At 50.9% G+C, this 21,979-nt stretch overlaps 1 protein-coding gene across 1 annotated transcript in view; it reads right to left on the bottom strand.

The window, feature by feature from the left end:
* Positions 1-21,354, bottom strand: part of LOC128720645 (MOXD1 homolog 2-like) — a 38,059-nt gene extending 16,705 nt beyond the window's left edge. Inside the window, exons 1-4 of the mRNA XM_053814324.1 lie at positions 20,974-21,354; positions 10,661-10,816; positions 5,279-5,551; positions 434-613 (exon numbers count right to left, since the gene is read on the bottom strand). Of these exons, the coding sequence (XP_053670299.1) occupies positions 434-613; positions 5,279-5,551; positions 10,661-10,816; positions 20,974-21,267 (903 nt within the window). The 5' untranslated portion in view covers positions 21,268-21,354. The remainder of the gene's footprint in view (positions 1-433; positions 614-5,278; positions 5,552-10,660; positions 10,817-20,973) is intronic.
* Between the last annotated feature and the right edge of the window lie 625 nt (positions 21,355-21,979).

Raw genomic sequence — 21,979 nt, 5'->3', positions numbered from 1 at the left:
AGCAGTTGGGATGTAAACCGTCGAACTCGACAACGCTCCTGAAGCCGCGGAATACACTCTCCACGGAAGGAAAAGAACGAAGGAAAAAGCAGGCGGGAAATCAGGCGACGACAAAAAAGCGTAACCGTTAGTTAATTAGCGGGCGGAAAATGAGAGTGACTTTTGTCACCTACACAAACGACACGAGGCGCCCCGTGGAAAGGGCGACTGCGGCTTCTAGTTTCTTTCTTTCTTTCAGTTCGTGCTGTTTCCGACTGCTCATTTTGTGCGCATTTTCCATTTCGTTTCCGTTTCCAGTGAAAATCTGGTCGACGGCTTCCGTTCACCAGTTGGCCCCCAGAGCGGCCCGTTAAAATAGAACGAAAAAGTCAACCGAGAGATGGTGTCGTACGGGTTCGACTACACCACCATGGTGTACTGTAGGGCTACTTACGTCGGATCCACGAGCCCAATTAGCTACGACGGTGTTGCAGTGCATCGGTTGCAGCCGGAAGCAGGGTTGGCCTCGTTCGCGGGACAGCAGCTCTAGCTCCTTCGACAGCCCCTGGCACTCGTACAGGATGAGGTGGTTCAGGTAGCGCACGCTCGTGCTCGAATCGAAGACCGGTTCGTACTGCGGGGAGAGATGGATCGGCAAAACAACGGCCATGTTAATTGACTTGTGTGCAATGCAAAAGGGAAAAGGCTCTCTGGGCATGGCAGGGAAATATAAATGGCGCAATAATTGTACAACGGAAATTAATTAAAGCAATGGAATGAACGGTTCACGTAGTTTTAATTAAAAAAAACCCCAACAACATTGTTTCCGGCAATGCAGCGTCACGAGGTGTTTGCACACGTTCGAGTTCAGCATCGGGTGGAGCTTCAGACAAGCTTTCGTAATGCAGACCATTCATTTGTTTGAAAGAGAATTTGCTTGTTCTCAACGTGTTACATACTTTCAATCACATCTTGCAGCGTTATTAGAAGAACTGGTTTTCGTTACATCAACCGGTACATAACCTCAATCGAGCGGATTCATCGAAATGATCGAAGTAACCAGCGATTCACTCGTACACTTACTCAACGTTTCAGATCTGTCAATTTAATTTGACACCCACCGCCAGAGGGCCCTTGACGGTGGCTGACGGTGAATCCGTACGCTTTGGAATTCCACAGCTCCATCCATCTTACAGCGATTGCCCACCCCAACTCACACGGGTGACACACGTCCGCTTTCCTGGCAGACAACTATCATCAACCACCCACCCCAGATCAACTCCAGCGGCACTTGATAAATGAAGATAAGCTTCTTCTGAATGCAAGATTACGCTCGTTTAGCTCCGAGAAATGAAGCCGTCCTCGCGCACGCTAGCGTGTGTGTGTGGAGTGGTTGCAGGCATTTCAACCTCGTCGGGGCCGGATAATGGTGTCACCTCATTTGCATAACGTGCGAGAGAGCAAACGCGCGTGCATGCGTCCGGAAACGCCGGCCAAATGGCTTAACAGATCTCAGATTCCGCGACGCCATCAAACAAACAAAAAATGTCGAAGAAAATCTCGCCTAACGCGGCGATTGAGTGAGCGATTTGAATAGACGAATGCTCGCATCCTTCACCGCTTGTCCTCCCAAAAAAGGACATTGCCAAACGCCGACGTGAGGTGAAACTGAGCACCGGTACGCCTCGCAAGGAAGCTCCCGCAGCGCGCTCAGGAAGACAAAAATGGAGTGGAATTGAGATTGATGAATATTCCGGCAGCATCACATCACCGGCAAGGACGCGCCGGGTGTCCTGTCGAAAGTGAATGCCGTTGCACCGCTCACACGACACGTGAAGTGAAGTGATTTGATCGATCAACTATCGATTCCGCTTGCACGGACCGCTGGGACGACAAGCCGACTTCACGCTCTGTCTGTCGCTCGAGATCAGGCACGCGCTAGGGAGTTATTGTGCTGATGAGGGTGTTTATCAGACGAAATAAACGAGTTTGCTTGAAATTTGCCTCTTCGCTGCGTAGAACCCAACCGCCGTGAAGCTGGTGGCGTTTTATTCATGTGTGAAAATCAATTCAACGGAAAACTCACCCATGTTGCGTTGCTCCGTTTTCAGATAAGATAAACCAGAATGAGAACATTGACGTACCCTTCTTGGCCAAAAGTCAGCGTTGAAGTGTGCAAGATTGTATCCTTCGCGGGAAAATTCAATTACCACTAGCATGGAGGAAGGATTTTCAGCGACGGAGGCATTTTTTAATGCCAAACTTTCGCATTTAATTTCCAATTAACGTGGTGCGTCATTTGTAGGGCACGCGATGGAAACAAACATCACGTGCTGGAAGGAATCTGCGGCTCGAATTACATCATCACCCATCCCTTTCGCGTTTCACTATCTTCCATATTCCGGCAGTGTTCCACGATTCGGCAACCCCAGCACATTCCCGACACGTGGTGCCGGCTCCTGCTGCTTTGTGGCCCTTGACGGCTTGAAATAATTCATTTATTCACCGCGTCTTCATGGCATTAATTCCCCGCATCCCGACAAGGACCTTTCTCGAGTGCGTGCTCTCTCGAGCGATTGTTCGATGGGATTTCCGGCCCAAATGCAGATTGCGAGACGCTTTCTCTGCCGGGATCGGTTTACAACGTTCGGTGCGGATATGATCCTAAGGATCCGTGGCACACACACAATGGATGCTGCTGCTGCTAGACGCGCTACATTCCATATTTTATTTCACGTCGGCCCGTCATCGATGGTGCAGAGAAAAAAAAAACAGCGGCCAGAGGGAAAACACGAAGCACAAGCCCTTGCTATCCATGCGTTTGCCGCTGTGTTTAATTTGTCGTTGGTTTTGGGATTATTACAACGTACGACGGGGCAAATATTTGCCCCGAGAAACAATAAAGCCGACCCGGTGACGGTGCCGGTGCTGGTGAGTGAGCCCTTTCTCCCGGGGGACCGATTCCTTTCAAATCGCGAACCCGGGACCGTTGTTTGCGCTCCATCGAGCGGTACGCTTCCCGCGCTCGAGGGTTGTAGGAAAATATTTGCTCTACTACCGAATGCCGGCGTCGAATCAGAAGTGGAGTGATTTTACAAATTTCTCGACCCTCTCGCACAGGCATACCGGGGCGCGTTTTGGTATTGCGCCGTTCGTGAGTATGGGGCCATTAAAAATTGGACACCCTAGGCACGGGAAGAATGCGTCCTCGTCGGCTCGTCACAGGACACCGTGGCAGAGCACCGTAACGACGCTATGGGAAGGATTCGCCACGTCGATCCGCCCGACAGCGCGATTGGTTCCGGTGCAGGATTTAATGAAAATTTGCACCCAAAGCTGGCGTACGCAATTGCGCTGGCCAGTCCAGTACACAGGTTCTAAATGGCAACATTGGGCTGCAAAAAGTAAGGGTTCGAAAGACCCACACAGGATATTAACGTCGGCCGGGGTGGACCACGAATTGATCGGTAAAAAGGCGGAATTTCGTCATGTCGAAAAAGAAACGATTCTTTCTTTATCTTTCTCCGCCTTCGGTTCAGTTTGTTCCGGTGCGTTCCTTATTGGGTAGGGAGGGTTTGGTGGATGAAAACATACCACCCCGGCAGAGACAACGGACCTGTGTCGATTGAAAAGGGGAGAAAAAAAAAGCACATCCCATAACAGGCCAAGAAAAGGTTCCTCGCGGTGTGGAACCGAATCGTACTCCAGCAGTCTATCACTTTGAAATCATTTTCCGAGCACGGGAAATATTTTCCAATCAATTTCCCGCTATCGTTCCGGGTCCTTTCCAAAGGTTACCGTGGGAAGAAAGAGAGAGAGAGAGCGCGTGCTAGCCCGTCTTGATGCCATCCAGCTCGGATGCATATGCTCGGTCGCCCCGTTCGTGCCACGAGTGGATTTGTAAACGACGGCAGAACATTTCCCGAAAAACCCCTATCGACCGCACACCCTCCGGGTGGCAGTGTGAGGAAATGATTTTTTTACAACTTTCTTATCTCCACCGCAAGCCGAACGAGCGCTACGCTCATTTCAACTTGGCCCGTTTTCGCTGACGAAACCATTTTTCAACCAACCCCCGCATGCAGTCTGGGCTGGTCGTTCGAACCCACCGAAGATCGTTACTGCCCGGAGCCGGAGGCACGCAGTAAAAAATGTCCAACACTTTCGGTCTCGAAAATGTACCGAAAGGCGGGCGAAATGGGTTGGCGGGAAAAACGGTAAAGAATTTTCCTCATCTCACCCCACCCACCATATATATCACCATAATGATAACGGAAATTGGAAGTGTACACACATCCATTTCGGATCTCGACTCTCGCATTTCCAATTTGAACACATTATAAATAAATTTTCTCTCCGTGCCGAGTGGCCCTTTGGGTGGGGTGTTTTATCGTTCACGCCCACGAAGCGCATTTCCGCGTGCGGGTGGCATCGATGACAAAAATGTTCGCCAGTAGAAAAGGTGGAAAAACGAACGATTGAACGTGCGGGAAGAGAACCGCGAACGCGAACGGGTGCCCAAGCCCAAGAGCGGAATGCGAACGTGTGTAATATTTATCACACCGGTGCGACACCACATGAATGGAAAGGAATGTTCGCTTCGTGAGTCTTATCTCGCTCGAAGAAGGTGTGCGGTGGAATCGTACCCGAGATCGATGAAGATGTATTGGCATCCGTTCGATGCGGCGGGAAAACCATGGGCAAACCCGTCGATTTACGCCCGATTTGTGAGGTGGAAAAACGCCCCAGTGGTGTGGGGCGAGATTTTTAAAAATCTCCCACCATTAATATAATGCGCGCCTTTCACCGATCTGCTCTGTGAAGGAATTCGCCTTATTCCGAATGGCACTTGCGGCTCTGCAACTCTGATTCGACTCGGGCACAAAATGACGGCATTTGTTGCGCCGTTCTGCAACCAAAGGACCGGCGTACGCGGTTGACCGACACCAAATTGAATGAAATTTTGGACCGGATATTGAACACAACCACGTGTCCAGGGACCCATTTGGGTTGCCGGGCCGGAAATAGTGGCTCATTTTTCGCTCCACTTGACAGGCTTCCAGGGGGTTAGGGCCGAGTGTTAATGCATTAGTGCACATTTCGATCGTTTCGAATCTCTTTTTTCTTCAGCCATTGGACGATGCCAACCACGAAGCTTCGACCAAAAATGGCCTCCCCAAACACTCGTTTGAACAGTCATGGCTAGTGGCTGAGGTTTATGGTTCAAAAAGGATAGTAAAAGAGCTAACAGGAAATGCGGAAGCCAACCTCAGTGAGGATGACCAACGCCGTTGCTTACCCGTACGAGATGGTGCTTCTGCGTGAAGTCGTCCAGCTTGAAGATTTTGCACCAGTAGAGGCTCTCGTCGCTCTCCGGCAGCTCGACGTCCTCGTTGCGCAGCTCCAGGATACTGATGGCCGGCGCGTTCGACAGCTCGTCCTGGCTCGAGCGCTGCGTCAGGAAGATGGACCGCGATCCCTTGAAGGCGACTAGCGGCAGTGGTAGTGCACTGTTTGGTCCTGACCGGGGTTTCTCCTTCGAGTACAGGAACAGCACGCGCATCGTATCGTTCTGGAAGGACGAAAAACGATAGGCCCGTTAGGCGTTGTAATAAATAATTGTCCTACTCCGGGAACTAGGACGAGGTGTTTAATTGCAAGCCTCCCAAGCACCAACTCCAGTTGTGTTATTGAGGACGAATTTCAGAAATAATCGATTTAAATTGCCCATCCTCACAAGCGGCTAACAAACTCGGTATGAAAACGACCCACGCTCCTGTATGTATCGGGCTCAAACAATTTCGGTGCAATTGAGCTAGTAATGCTGATTCCCGCGAACCACCCTCAGTCCTTAGTCCACCGACACGGCACGATTGGCATTTGCGCTGGGGTGGAAAATTCATCGGAAATCGCCCAAAACCCAATTTCGGAGCGAAAATGAAACATTTTCTCGTCGGTCATCGGCGAGTGGAAATGCTGGGGGGAGAGAGAGCCGGGTGTGGCCACACAAAGCAAGTTGCAATATTTTCCACCACCGCACGCGGACACCGCCTCTGCCGTGGACGTTGAGGTCCTTTTTTCTCGCTTTCTTTTGCGGCACCGCCTGAGAGCGAATGCCCGAGCGGACGGCGTGGTGTAGCATTGATTTGAAATTGGTAAGCATTCGGGCGTAATAATACTGCCCTCGCCGATCTCGACACCACCAGGACGAGCAGGACCAGAAGGACGAGGCCGCATTTTGCACCCACCCCCACATCGGGGGGTGCGAAAACTCGAGCCCAAGCCGGAGTGGGATTTTGTAGCAAGGCTCGTATGAGCTGCGCAATAATGGAATTACGAAGCATGAAATTTTATCTGTTTCGTTTCATGGCTTATCAATTGGCGCCCGGGAGTTTACGCTCGCGCTCCTACCCACGCGGTTGGATATGGTTGTCTTTTTCCATCGCCCAGCCATCGGGTGGAAAATCGACGACGAACCGCACCGTTGGCGTTTGAATGGTGGGCACTTTAAAAACAAAACGCCCTTCCTGCGGTTTGACGAGCTTTTGGTGGGCGCGTGAGCTGAATGGCGCTCGGTTCGCATTTGGGTAATGTGCGCTAAACGCCGAGGCAGTTTGAAATTATCGGAAAACCCGATTTCAATTCACAATTGGAGAAATCGACAGCGCTCTAAGGCAACGCTTGATTCACTCCACAGCCTACTAAGTGCGGGCGATTTCACTCATGTGGCTCACGTAATGCATGCCCATCGGACGTGAGTCACTGGTTCGTGAATAATTTTTGCTCAGCTAAACTAAACCTTTACTCAATCAGACTCCTGACTTTCAAAGAAAAGTTTCAAAACCGATCCCGACTCTTGCCAAAAGTTGACTTTTAAAATTATACCAAGCTGGACGGGAAGTGTTCAAACTTCTCCGGGCAGCTTCTTCAACTGGAATGTGCCGGGTTTGGAGAATGGATCTATCGCTGCCCGAATGGTGTCAGTTACAGCTTCCTAGCATCACACCAACCCGAGTGAAATCTAAACCAAGCACCCGACCAACTGATCGGTCCCTAGATTCTCGGACGATGAGCGAGAAAATGTTTGCGTTACAATTTGAATAAATTAATGTTATGAAAAATTTAATTAAATTTCAATTTCACATGCAAATCCCGGCCACGCACAACGCCAATCCAGTGCAATGCGGTGGGAGCTGTGTGGAAGGAGGTGGCTGAAGGGGCAAATCCTTCTCGCTCAGATTTTTCCAGCCCCCACGAGTAGAGCGAATTTGGTGAAATGTTGAAGTGCGTTTGTTCGCGCGAGTGGTCGCCGGTTCCTTCAACAAGGCTGCCGGGAGTGCATCGTGTGCCGCGTGAGGCAGCTTGTTCGTGGGGGAATTTATTATCATAGCCGTCATCGAAATTCCTCCGGCGTTGGAGGTGGTGGATGGAGTTTATTTTTTCCAAGAAAAGGGATGTGTTTTCTCCGCTCTCTTGGCGGTTATCCTCTCGAACTCGAACCTCGAACTTCAACTCACGGGTGCGGCATTCCGCCCACGGCCAGGGTGGCAGATCCACGGAGAAGCGAATGGCTCGAGCACAATTTATGAAATAAATGCAAACATATTTGATTAATAAAAAGAAAAGGCCGCCCCGGACGCCCCGGCGGAATGTCACTCTGCCTGCCAACCGTTTCCCGTCGGTTGCAACACAAAACGAAAACGCTTCAGTCTCGTTTTATTTTCTCTCCCTTCTTGTTGCCTCTTGTGACGTTGAAAAGCTTTTCCCGCCGTCTCGAAGGCCGGGTGCAACAGGGACAACGGGGTTTGTGTCGCATGCGGTGAAGAAAACGCGCCCCATTACGGGGTTCGTTTATGGTTATTTTCACCCCTCACCAGAGGGCGCTCTCGTTTTTTTGCTCGTATCGGTGCACATGTTAATTTCAATTTATATTCAAATATTATTTCTTCTTCAACCGCCGAGCGCTAGTGATTGCGCTCGCGCAGAGGCTCCGAAATTTGACTCGAATTTTCCACCCTCTCGTACAGAGGGTGCAATGGCTCACCTCCCGAGCCACCTCCAACGCACTCCACCCACACCACCAACAGCTCCGACGGCGACGACGGTATTGTGTGTTTCCTTATTTTCATAATTCAATTTCCAATTAGAAAACAGGATTTTCGACTATTCCGACACCTTAATCTACCCGGTTTTATCTCAATTAAATTCGGAGGGAGAAATTCGGTGGTCCTCGGCATTTGCCGTCGGGCGCGCGGGAAAAAGGATACAAACTTTCACCCGCCCGAGCGCAGGGCATGCTAGCGAGTGGCTCGCGGGGGAAGTTAATGGAATTTACCACTCGAGAGCGACCGGTTCCTACCTTGGGCTGGGACTTGAGCAGAGGTTTTTCGGTCGGCTGAGGGAGAAAATAAAACACCAGCACCGGGAAAAAGGCCGAATCCTGGTGTATGCGCGCGGGTTGGCGGCTAGACCCGCTCGCTTGTCTTAGGGCGAGGAAATTAGGTGCGTCGACTAGCCAGCTTCGGTCTGACAGACCACAGACAAGGGGTCCGGAGTTCGTTCGGTCCACAAGTCCCGCCAATATGGCCGACCAGGAGCCCGGTCGCTGGATTATGATTGAGTTTGGCCGTAATTGAGTTTGTGGTTTGAGTTGGCTAATGGTCGGCGTTATTGGTTTGGCCAGCGGGGTGAGCCCCGATTTGCTCTCGGAATTGAGGCCCCGTTTTAACAAGATTTAGGATTCGCAAGGTATCGGAATTTTTGGCCAACCCAGGCTGATCGTTCCGCCGGACTAGAAGGAGCCGTCTGATCGGATTTCATCATTTAAAGCTAACGGGCCAACTCGGGCTTAGGAGGGGGATTCATGATAGATTACGATTCGCCGAACCGGCTAGGGCTGCTGCTGCAAACCATATTGACCCTAAACGGGGCGCATTTTCCTGAAAACTCCCCGGAATAAAAGCAAATGGATGCCGTCAAAATATGGCTCTCGCACCGTGAACCGCCCGATCGGTGGATAATTTTCTCAAAAAGTAATTTTCCTGCTCGATAAAACACGCCAGCATAACGGGCTGATTTATGATCCACCCCATTTGCCATACTCTGGCATCACTCACCTATAACATCCACCCCCGCGTGAGTGCGCTTTTTCTTCTCAGCCTACTAAAGAAACGACAAGACCGAAAAGTGGTACAAATTAATTACACAATAAATAAAGCATCATCTGATTTTAATGCTCACTCGTCGGCTGAGCGCGGAAGGATGAGGCATTTGAGACATTTCATTCGGGGTTTCGTTTCTTCGTCGATCCGCACTCATGCTAACCCCCGACGACTTTCCAACTGTCATCGTAATTCCAAACTAATTGGAAAAGTTCCTGTAATTCCTTCCCTGTTTATTAACGTCGCCTGCCGTTGCCACCGCCCATGCAAAGAACGGCACAAATTCTTAGCCGACTCGAAGGATAATGGTTCCCTTGCCACAGGGTGGATGGTGCACGGTGAAAGGCGCCTTATTGGGAGTTTGTTGGTTTTGCGTTTTCGACGTTACCGAACGATAGGGAAATGTAGGCGAAATTGGATTCATCTTTCACTCGCCGATTTCTTCCCGATTTCAATCCTCGCATTGGGACCCCATCCCGACCGACGGAAAAGCAGGCCAAAGCCAGGCTTCCATCCTTTGGTGGTGGATCGAACCTGGTGGAAAATCTAACCACCCATTTTCCCGAGTGGGACGAGTGGTAAAGAAAACTTTTCTCACCATCCCTTACCGGTGGTTCCGGAGCAATGGCGAATGGTTGGTTTTGAGGGAAGGATTCATCCCCGTTCAGTCGCTCCTTTGCCTGCTTCGTGTAGAGCGTCGCTAAATCGCTTCCGGGAGGATTGTCCACCGATACGCGGGTTAGTCACTCGGCATCGTCGCCTTCCGATAGGATGCCTCTGTTTAGCACTTGTTCGTCGACCACCGACCGTCTGGGGTGTTGATGCACCATCGGACAACGCATTCATCGGCCACAGGACCTTGCAGGTGATGGCGAACGATATGCAAATAGCACCGTCCAATCGATACCTCGACCGACGAGTCGGATCGATCCTGTCCGACAACGAAAGGATAGTGAGTCAGTGCAACCCGACGCGACTGCAAAACCGTCCATTTGGTCTACCGATTGGCCGGCGGTCTCGGTGGTCCAGGTTGCCTTTCGTGCGCCCAAGGGAGCAAGGCCGGTGGTTTGCTTGCCTTCAGCTGGGTTTTTACTTGCTCTGATCGCTATCTCGACTCGCAATCTGACACAACCATCCCTCAACCGACACTCTGATTTATGGCAATAGTTTGCAAACGATTAAATTTGAATTTCCACCCAGCGGTTGGCGTCTTGACGGACCGTAACTGGCCAACCGGAACGGTTAACGGCTCTCGGGTGGCTGACGAGACGAGTGAAACAATCGAATTGGTGCCCACGCTCGCAACTTCCGGACGCCTTCAAGTACCCTCGAGACGATGTCAAAGGAAAATGTTGCCAAATTGGCTGCTTGTAACGTTGTCGGGAGGTCCACTCGACGCCACGCTAAGTAGACGCTAAGTCGCTGTGGCTCGAGTGGCCCCGTCCAGACGTGACTGGATTGCGCGGTGGATTTCCCGAAGCTCTCGAAGCCAGATGGAAGCCTACAGATCGAGCACTTACCGTTATCGGGAAGTCGTCCTTCATATCACAGGTATCCAGATTGCGCTTAAATCTAATTACGGTGTGCGTCATGTTCTCGTAGCCGAGCAGCAGCGTGTAGTCCTGCGAAGAGTCCACGATGGGTTCACCGTCGCTATCCGCCCGGATGTGACGATCCTGGAATGGGAAAGAGCACAATGGTTGGTAAGTTTGATGGTTGGTATCTGTGCGTAAGCTTTGATCGTTGACATCGGTTTTGGAACCGAGTTAATTCTTGTTCTAGCCCTAGAATTGGACCAAAAAAAACTCTCTCCCATCGTTGCCGAGAAAGGATAATGAATTGCAAACGATGCTACGAGCCATCTGTGTCGAAAGTCAAACGTCAAATCGCATCCAGCGTCGGTCATTCATTGACAGATCTCGTCACAAGCATCGCTGAGTCAATTATATGGTAATTCATTTCCGGAACCGGACGGTTGGCAAGGACCCAACATTGTGCCTGTTCCGAACGATCGGCATCGCGTCCCATCTGCGGCCCTCTTTGCATCATTCATTCGATAATCCGTCAACCTACCGTGGCACCCGGAAATGGACGCAAACAGGACCCATAACAGTTGCCAAACCACGGTCGCACGACAATTAGCACAAACCAAACATCCACCAGGCACCGTTGGGAGGCCGTTTCCGTTACACAGCCCAGCAGCTTCTTCTCGTGTAGATGTGTATGTGTGTGGCTAATTACGCGCCCGGAAAACGGGCAACAGCCGGCCAATGGTCAGTGGATGGGTACGGAAAAATTGCACGCTTGTCTTGCTATTTTTTGGCGCCTTGTTTTCCCAACCCAGTCCCAGAGGCTCAGTCCTATAGGGAGTTGTGGTGGCCGGAAATTGCTCGTCATAAACGTCGTGCTTCCGCTGACAGCTGCACGACGGGCTGCGCATGGTTCCCCGTCATTAGCGGCCGTGTCAATCGTGTCAGAGCGTTCGGAGACCGGGAACCAGCCGAGGATCGACAGTTCGGGTGGGGGTAATTTTCCGCAAATTGTCGAACGCGCCTCCGCTCACCCAAATCTACGCACGCACGCACTTTTCCGGCTGCCGAGTACCGAGCGGACACTCGATTGGCAACTAATTTGGGTGGGAATGTTGCCCGAGTACGACACAAGCTACTTCCGTTGTGCCTGGTTGGCACGAGAGACCACCCCAACGCAGCAAGTAACGAACGAGGACGAGCGAAGGTTCGCATTTCGGGGAAAACGGAACCCCTAACCGACCGACAGGCCAGCAGGAAGATTTTACCACCGCAAGGCCAACGAAAAGCGCCACGTACCGCGTTTATAGTTTATTCACGCTTGATTTATGGTGGAAATAATTGCTACAATTTGTCATCGCTATTTTATTTTATGGCACTCACGACACCGAAACACGGCCATCCTGTTCGTTCTGCGGGACCGCGAGGCTAGCCCCGTTAGGACACCCATCATGCGCTGTACGGGTGCGGGCGGAACTCGAAACGCGCCCGGCTGGACGTCATTATTGGCCCGTCCGAGCAAGTGCTTGCCAGCTCCAAGCGACGACTGATGGGCAGTAATTTATGTTCGAATTCGGGGAAAACCAGCGCCCGGCCGCTTTTCCGGTGGCTCGACGCCTGGGTGAAGGATTCCGGAGCGATTAGATATGATGGGTGACACCGATTAAGATCGTTTCAGGCGGATAGCTCCTTAATCGACTCGGCTTTTGGGGAGGTCGGTTTACTTCCCGGAATGTCGGAAGGCCAATTTCGGGCACTGATTGTGGGAGGCTAAATTACGAGGAAATTGCGAACGATGTTTGATGTGCTTTAGACAGTGCAACTGACAGGATCTTTGGTCCTTGATGCAGCGTTCTCAGAAGCGAGGATAAGACTGTTTTATCATCGGCTAGTGCAACGGTTTCATTTGTTTTAGAATGCAATTTAAACATCAAATATCCAAAGTGTAAGCTTATGAACGCGAAATGAGCCCGATCTCAGTGGGTATGTGATGGATTTTAATACGCAAAGCGTCTCTTGGTTAGCCGCACAAACTTCCTAACGGAATATAGTAACATCTTTCGTTAAAATTTCACCAGCGCGGCCACGTTCCATTAGTAATGCAAATACGGGGCAATAATTTCTCCATTCGCCGATGCGCAACTGCAAACAATTAGCCGCGTAAGCCGACAGCAGGCTCAAATGCAAAGCACTTCCAACGGGAGGTAATGTTTGATTTTCGCCGGTTCTACCGCGTCGCTTAGAAATTGAGCTCAAGCTTCATCCGTGGCTGCGAGATCTGTTTGGTGAACGTTCGCGCGCCTCGTTTACATAAATCATGACATTTATTTTCACATCAATTTGAGTGTCAACCACCAGCCAACACCGGTGGCCTGCCACTGCGACTCTTAATGGACCGGTGGGACCGTGGTGAGATCCATCCTCGCGCACTGTTTGTGGTTTGATAACTCGATAAAACCCTCCGAACGAAGGGACACCACCAGTGACGGCGATCTCCGGTTAGATGAAGTTAAAATTTCATATCAAACAACATGTTTGCATTAATTTAACTTTCGCCCGAGCTAAAAATCACCACCGTCAGCGGCTCTGGCGCGATACCCGTCGGTGCCGAGCAACATGAGTCCTGAGGCACGTGTGTTGATGTTAGTGTGTAGTAAAACTTGTCCTCCGCTTCCTTCACCGCACTCAGAGGACTCGGGTAGCGCGTCTAAAGAGGATCTCGACTTTCCGACATAAAAGCTATTACGAGTGTACTTAGCAACTATATTACAACAACATCATGATTCGACCTAGTCACTTCAGCCACGACAGGACGCTTGCAGGCTCCCGGCGAGGGTAAATACATTCTCTCCATTTACTTAAACACACACATTCTCGCACTAGGAGGAGCATTCCACCAGGACGAATTTGCACACAATCCGCACCGAACCGGAACGATCCTGATAGCCATCAGCGCTTGTACCGGTGTGGGGATGACAGGACGATCTGCTCGTGTTTGCTTCATGTCCTACTTGTGTTCGGGTGCATCCACATGTGAGTGTATGTACGAGTGTGTGTGGGTTAAAAACTGTGTCGTGATTGTGTCAGGGTAGCCACTTCCGGTTACCAAGCCACTCCTGGCCAACCTGCCCTTGTCACTGTCCCGGAAGCCGTGTCGTAAAATCGTCCCGATAGCTCCATTTTCTATTAACGTGCGAGCACCCCCAAAGGACGTCCCGGAACGGAGCCTTCTCGGAGAGTACCAAATGGAAAAAGGATATTGCAGATTCACCGTCCCGGCGGCGGTGCTGATTGCCGACGTGTGTGACGACATTCGAGTCCTTGCATTCGAGAGCTCGCAATCGCTAAAAGCATGCGCTGCTTCTTTGCGGCAAATTTGGCAGCACACCGAGGAAAGGCACGCGCGACACGCAAAACTAGCGACCTCGCAAATAATACTTCGTCTACGGCGAGAGAAAAGGGTTCGCAAAGTCGCGCTATTTAAAGAGCTCCCATTTTGGTTTCCGCCTCAGTGCGCCCGTTGTTTGACGCGTTGGTGGCGTATTCCTTTCGTAAACGAAACATGCGAAAGTGTTGTACCCATCGAGTAAAGGCGTTGTGGTGAAAAGATGCCAGCTGAAAAATCGCCCACACTTTCGTACTCATCATTCACGTGGACTTGGCGAGTGGCGTATGACACGAGTGTTCGAGCGCATTACATGCACCTCCATGTTGTGCGATAATGCGATTTGCCGAACAGACAGCAAGCGCAGAAATGCGCAGCACCAGAACCACAGCCAGGGCCAAAGGGTGGGCTACCCAAGGCCTACGAAAGCACGACCACGTCTTGTTTGCCTGTCGTTGTGCATGTTGCGGCCAGGTGCCGATTCCGGCACCTTGGGCGAATGGCACCTTAGCTTAGCCTCCGGGGCCAGAGATCGAAAACATGTCCCAACCGACGGGCTCGACGGGCTGGCAGTGTCCTTGCAGCAAAGAAAAGGCCCCCTTTTCAGACATGCCGCAGTAAAAAGCGAAAACCAAAAACAAGGGCACGGTTCGAGCACACCTGCTACGGCAGTCTAGAACCAGCCTGCTAAAGCCTTGCGGAACCTGGTACCGAAACACGAAGCTCCGGCTGCCTTCGGTCGGTACACAAATAACTGTTTAGTTTCATTAGGCGTCTGTTTCCTGTTCACAACTTCATTTTCCTCCAACACACGCCCGGAAAAGCAAGCGGAGTGCTCGCACGAAAACCTTGAGGGTGCTGACTCGCACGCGAACTCGTGTCCGTGCCTGGGCTGTACATTTTACATTTTAATGTGCTTGGCAGCTCCAATACTCTTTCTACCTGGTGGAGGAATGCGTCATCGCGCTCGATGCAGGCGTTGGCGTTCTGGGGCATAATTACCTACGGCTAGTTGCAGTAACGTACCAGCATTTAACGAGTCGGGGTTTTAATTGACACGAAGACCAAACCCGACGACAGGTGCGAGTCTGATCCAGGAGACACATTCCTGGATGAATCCCTTCGGCAAGGACGAAAGAGCAACGTTTCTCACGGTCACGCTACGCACGAATCCAGGGCAGGATCTTTTCGCAAAACACGCAATAGAAATGATGAAGAGCCCATTCATTTATCCTTATCGCCGCGGTATATGGCCCGGGAGGAATTTCGTGTCAGCAGCGTACAGAGATAGCGGACGAAAGACCCCCAAAATCCCTCGTACGAGTGAGTGGGAGTGTGTGTGTGCCGGGTATTTTTTCTTCACCAAGGAAGAGAACCTTAACGACGCGCCAAAGTATCACTGCCGTTGGGAGTTTTTCGGGGGCGGAAAACGGTTCCGGTGTTGCGTTTAAAATATGCCCGCAATAAAACGGGCGGCTCCATCGCTCCATAAACGTAATCACATGCGCGGGCGGGCGCGCTAGAAATGGTAACAATTTTTCATCTATTCCAATAGATTGTTATTGCTTTTTTGGGGTTCGCGTTCGCGGGAAGTGGTTGGGTGATTTTCGTACGACCTACGTGATCGGCACCGGGCTTGCGGCGTTGATCGATGGAAGCCCATTCTCCATATGCCGATGGGGGAGATTTCCGGCACGCACATAAACGAGAGCCCTTTGATTGAAGGAACGTCCGTCCCACGTATGTCGAGTTCTCTTTGCCTACCATTTGGCATAAACCGGAGAGTTATGGATGGCCGTTCCCGCCATCATTTTGACGGTTATTTGATGCAATTTCAGCACCTTTTTGGAAACTCGGCTCGGATCTTGTAGCGGCACTCGAAATGTTTCAACCGATTCTTTCTTCCCTCGGGAAAAATGTGTTTGTACAGCGTAATTGCGACCCTCACCGTGCCAAGCGGCCTCATTAAAACCAACGATGGCTGGTAATTCAATTGTGCCGTACAATTAAAAGCTCATCCATTCTGGCAGATTAAACAGCCAAACCCACCTGAAGCAGATGGTTTTCAGGACGAGGTGCCTCGTGGATCAACCCTAAGATCAACAGGATCACGTGCGGTGAAATTGCGAGCAAAAAAACACACACATACCCACACTCACAACCTTCAGCTGAAGGCGTTTCCACGAGGCCTCGTGTTGTCATGGTACGCCCTTTCGACCGGAGTAGGCTAAAAAATTAACTAATTATCATGTTTAAAGTTATCCCCCGACCAGGCACACTCTCGCTCACCGTCTGCTTTCCATCAGCACGGAGTGAGCGTAATCTTTGCTGGCAGCACTGGGCGGTGGCACAATTTCCGTGCTCGAGTTCACTTACCCTCGTACCAGTGGATTTTTTTGGTGCTCTTTCGCTGGCACCAGAATCAGCAAAGGTGAGCGAATTTTTCGCGCTGATTACCACGGGCTGGATAGGAGGAGTGGAATTATTTCAACCAGACCCGCGAAAAACCATCCGCTATCGGGCTGTTCAGGTGTTTCTGTCCGCTCGGGCCCCAAACTGACGCCAGCATTTTTAATAATGTAAATTTCGAAAGGCGTCAGCTAAATTTCATCACCGCATTTTTCGCCGCCTTATTTCAGCGAGGTTCTGCCGAAAGCTTTTGTGTGCTTTATTCTTCGCCTCGCAGCTTTTTACTCCCGCTTTTTTAAACGTTCGGTCAGGAGCTCGTGCCGAGGCTATGGTGGGTGGTTATTTTTTTATTCTATTTTCACATTTCGTTATTGCGTATTTAAATTTCCACGGTGAAAAGCACGAGTTGTTTTTTTAAGCCAGAAAATAGCATTAAAACATGAAGGTACGATACAAGAACAAATCGTGCTTCGATAAAAGTATTCGTAAAGCTTGGCTTCCTGTGAAGCGCGCTAAAACAGAGAAGCAGATGTTGACTGCCCGAAAGTCACTCCAAAAATCTAGAGCACAATCTGTCGAACAGGTCATCTGATCTCTTTGGCATATCATTAAACCGACCGAACCGTCCCACAAACTCGTCAAGGTGAATTCAGGCCATCAGGGCCGGTTAGTTGGTTTAACCGCGCCCTTATCCGTCCTCCTACTGTGCGTCATTCATTGGGGCTGGTGGTTTTAATTTCAACGTCACGAGCCTTGAGACGGAAAATCCCGAAGAGCGTAGACAAAGCGACCAGCGGTAAGGGAGAGCTCGAGGCTGGGTTTCCTTTTCCGCAAACGTTTCAACTTTTTAATTGCGCCCGGAATAGGGCTGCGTGAGGCATCGTTGGCAAATAGGACGTACCGTACGTACCGTAGCGCCCCGAGCGCTCGAACCCCGGAAGCATCCAACTTTTTGGCCGGCCCTGGGCCGAGTTCGTCGTGCGGAAAAAGGCTCCATTTTAGCCCCTCGATCAGCCCCACAGCCAAGTGCCAATGAGATGGAAAAACGGCCCCGAATCGTGTGGGGAAAAACGACCAGAACCCAACTGACCTCCGGCAATGATTGCCGTTTCGTCCCCGGGCATGGCCCGAAAAGAAATGTCATCGTGCAGCCGCGCAAACAGGCGCTACCCTACTCGAGGCAAAGTGGGGTGCGAAAAATGACCACGCCATCGCCATTGCCCTCTCTGAGAAGGCGGAAAAACCCGACCGCAGGATTAGCATGCCAGAGTTGGAGCATATTTTTATCAGCCGTTCAGCCACCGAGAGGCCTGGCCCATAAAACGGAACTCGCTTCGTTGGCGAAAAACAAGGGGTGCTCGAAGTGACTGGCCCTCGGGCCCTAATCCCCTGTTGCGTTTTTTTTTCAGCGAGGGGTTTTGCGTGGGAAAAAGTTTCGCTTTTAAATGATAAGAAACTTTTTTTTTGCTGCTGTTGTTGTTGTGCGTTCTACCTGCTTTCTCTCTTTCTCCCGGTGACTCCACAATTGGTGTGTTATTTTTGCACCACGAACCCAGCAATGGAAAGCCAAAAAACGAAAAATCCTGCCGCGTTTCTGCTCGAAATGGCGGCTGAATGGCGTTCGAGGCCACGATAACAAATTTCACGCAATTTCGCCCCACGTTCGGTACGATGGCGGTTAAAGGAGGCCGCAGATAAGAGGAGCCTACTCGCTCGTGCCCACAGCCCCGGGCTCGCGTTAAACCGATTTACCAACGCACCTATCTGTGGCCCTCTGGCGCTAAGGAAGGCTCAACCGAAAATAAAAACACCGAAGCCCCGAGCCCGAGCTATTACTTTGGAAGTTTTTCCGGGTTTTCCCGCGAGCGTCCCCTTATCGGGCGGCGAAGGATCTAACCAGCAACACCAACGTAAGGAAGTGAGCTTGCGCCAATCTGTCTCGCAAACCAGGGTACTTGCACGCATGCCGCATTCCGACGAGAGAGTAAGCGTAATTGTTGCGTTGTTCTATCGTGGAGCCCTTTTTTTGCGCCTCGAGTGCCTACTTAACGGTGTTGTTTTAACTTTTCCATCGATACGCAGCGATCGGCACCTGCGAGGGTGGCGAGCGTGAAACGGAATCGAAAAAAAAGGGAAAAACTTCCTCCAGACGATACGCGGTCTTAACGTTATTAATGGCCTGTCCGGTTTCTAGCTAGCAGGAAGTAAACCTTCCCCAAGGGTGGCCAGAACGAAGAAAATGAAGAAAAAGAAAACATCAACCCCTGCACACAGCTTGAGTGACCATCGGTGGGTGGGAAAAGAAAAACACACCAGCTCTCGACGGCAGGTGAAATGGGCGGCCATTTGTTGGTTTGGGCACCGTGCGAGGTGTGAGGAGTCGAAGATTTTGGTGCTTTGTTTATTCCGCAGAATTTCCCGCCATCCGGTTGCACCTTTCGCGTAGGCGCGCGTGTATCGTAAACAACTGCGCAAGTGAAAGAACCGAAACCGAGTGATTTATGGGCCGCCGTCGAAGGGGAAACTCCATGTGGGAACGGGAAAATAAACTATCGTCCTTAACGGAGGCCGGTGCGAATGCTCTGACCACGCAGTAACGATGATAATGTTGTTTTGATACGCCAAGCCAGTTGACAAATCGGTCAAAGCAATCGGTCTGGAGGCGGAAATGGATCCCCCGGACGAGGCAAACGGGTGCGATTAATTTACCTGCTATCTGTGTTTGTGCGAGTGTGGGATGACTGGTAGGCTTGTAATTAATGAGCTGAGGTGAGGTAAACGAATCTCAAGGTTACACTGCTTACGAGGGAAAGAAGAGAAGACCGTTTGAAAGACACTTGGTACAATGAGACGACGTTTTCTAGATGGCTTAGGAATCTCAAAAAACACACTCGAAAGATGCCTTCCAGGTAAATGCAGTGAAATCAGATCTTCATTCATCACGCTTGGGAAACGCGCTGGAAACCCTAAGGTGGAAAACTTCGGGAAACTTTCGTAACCCCCTTCCGAAAGACGATCCAATGGCATCTGCCTAGTACGCCCTGTGGCAAACTAACATGTCGGCCCACAAACCATGGTTTGAGAATCCTTGCATAACGCGGCTCCGATCCTAAACCACGCTCAGGAGCCCCATCACGCATCCCGACACGGTGGTGGGAGAATTAATTTGTTTATTTGTGTAATATTTATGATACAATCATAACAACAATCATTTGCACGTATGCTTGCCGCTTTCCGGAACCTAAACGCTAACACACGCACGCGTAAGGTCGGGAGGCCTTCGAATGAGTTGGTGGAACGAGCAACTTCTGCACGCTCCTGCGAAAAGGGAATGCCAACCCTCGAAAACCCGTGCTTAAATAGCAACGCGTGGGTCGGGATGGGCGAACTTTTCCGGCCCGAGAGACCGGTGCATTTTGGAACCGGAACTGCAAAAGATGAAGGACGCAAACCGACCGGTCTTACAGCGCGCCTATTCTGACGGACTGATTTTTGGGCGAACCTTCCATGCCAGCGGGGGCTCGCATCATAATCAGATTACGCGATACATATGCTCGGGCTGGTCGGCCACGTTACTACAGTTTAAATGATCCGATCAACGGATTATGCCGGACGGGGAAGTTTTCTTCGGGATGGGTGGCCTCGAAATTTCACTTGCAGCAGAACCAACCGACCCGAGGGTGGCTTTGTTTCTGTAAAGCGGGGTGGAAAGATGGGTGGGCCGGCTTTCACCCACTTGGGTCATAATAAATTCACCGTGGAGGGAGGCGATTCGGCTCCCGAGCATCCTGGGGGCATGTCCGAGTCAGAACCTGATGAGGGAAGCGAGCTGTGAAATGTTGCCCTTCGTCCTTCACGAGCAACCAAACGCTGTCTGTTCTGGTGTGCGACTGAATGTTTCACTTGACGGATGGACGGGAGAGGTTTGAAAATGCGGATATCCTTTTAATATTAATTAAAATCTAGCCAAACATGCATCGCCGCTCGGAATGGTGGTGCATTTTATAGCAATCCTTCTCAATCGTCGTTGTTCGTGAGGTGAGAAAAAAAACTTCCATATTAAAGCCCTCCGTAGAAATATATCGAGCCAAGAAAACATGCTGGTCCTTGCGGCAGTGGGCACGCATTTATTATTTCCCACCCACACCAGCGGGGTCTTTGCGTCCTTCCGATACGCTGCTGTGCGCTGGCATTAAAGCATTGAGACCGACACACAATAATTCGAGGTCACGGGGAGCTCGTTCTCGCGTCCTTTTTCAGTTTCTTCTTCGCTGACAGTGGCACCATCACGCGTCACAACCGTTTTACCGCCATTCATGCTCAATTTCAATTGTAAATGCAAAACTTTTCCGCTCGGGGTTATGACGTGTAACATTCGCTTTTTATACCATCCGGTGCTTCGGTTGGACTCGCTCGAGCCAGTAAAACCGTTGTTTGTTTCCGTACGTACAGAAGTTCCGCTCGATTGAAGGCACACACACACGCGAGTACACACACTATTAGGACTTACCTGTAGATAGACGTGGCCCTGATCGATCCAGCCGACGGCCAAATCCGCTCCGGCCAGTGTACCGTCACGTGAAAATCCAACGCCAACGTACCCGAGCGTGCGAGCTTGGATCTCGAACGTCACCTCTTGGTTTCCTACGGTCCAGAGAAGCCGATAGTTGGGATCGAAGTCCACTAGATGCTCCCATTGAGGCGCTGGACCAGCAGAAGAACTCGCACATAAACCTCCCACCACCGTCAACAGCACGATCGCCATCATCACCCACCAGCGGACCACATTCGCGATGGTCGCCATCGTTCGATTTGCTTCTCGTTTTTCACTTGATTTTTCACCTGAGCACCGTTTTCCGGTGACGAAGTTCTCCCACACAACCACACACACTTGAACTAATGTCCTACGAAGCGTTCAAAATCCCGAGTACCACTAAAGCACCAGTTTCGATCGTGGTTACTACCAGAGTTCAACCGCTGCACATCACCATCTGAAACGGAACGAAAGAGAAATGATCAGTTTTTATAGAACGCACTCGCGAACGTGCCCTCGCGAACGCGTCGGACGAGTATTATCTCCATCATCAATTATGATAGCCCTAGCCGCGCATCGCGAAAGGGATGCAAGAATGTGGGACAGATGCAGAAAAAGGGCCACTCGAGGTAAATTAGTCTTAATTTAATGTGGCCACGGAGAGACGCACGTTACGGCTGCGAGCGCGATCGTGTGAATGAGACGGCGCACGAGCATGAGACGATCGAGCCAGGAATGTTGCGGCAACCTACACTAATCGGGCGAACTTTTCGACTTTGCGTCGCTTTCTTTCGCACGTCGGGAGTGCCTTTTGCTTTCCGATAAGCCACTGATGACACAGAAAAATTAACTGTGCCCCCGGTGTCTGTGATAACACGCTGAGTGTCGGGCGGGATATGAAGAATTTAATTTATGTTCTACCACTACGGCAAGTGCATAAACGGTGCGATCATGCACGCGCGTGTCTAAATGGACCTAGGGC

Source organism: Anopheles nili, chromosome 2 (genome assembly GCF_943737925.1).
Source record: "Anopheles nili chromosome 2, idAnoNiliSN_F5_01, whole genome shotgun sequence".
Taxonomy (NCBI): domain Eukaryota; kingdom Metazoa; phylum Arthropoda; class Insecta; order Diptera; family Culicidae; genus Anopheles; species Anopheles nili.
The sequence above is the reverse complement of the archived record's forward strand: the minus strand, read 5'-3'. Positions and strand labels throughout refer to the sequence as shown.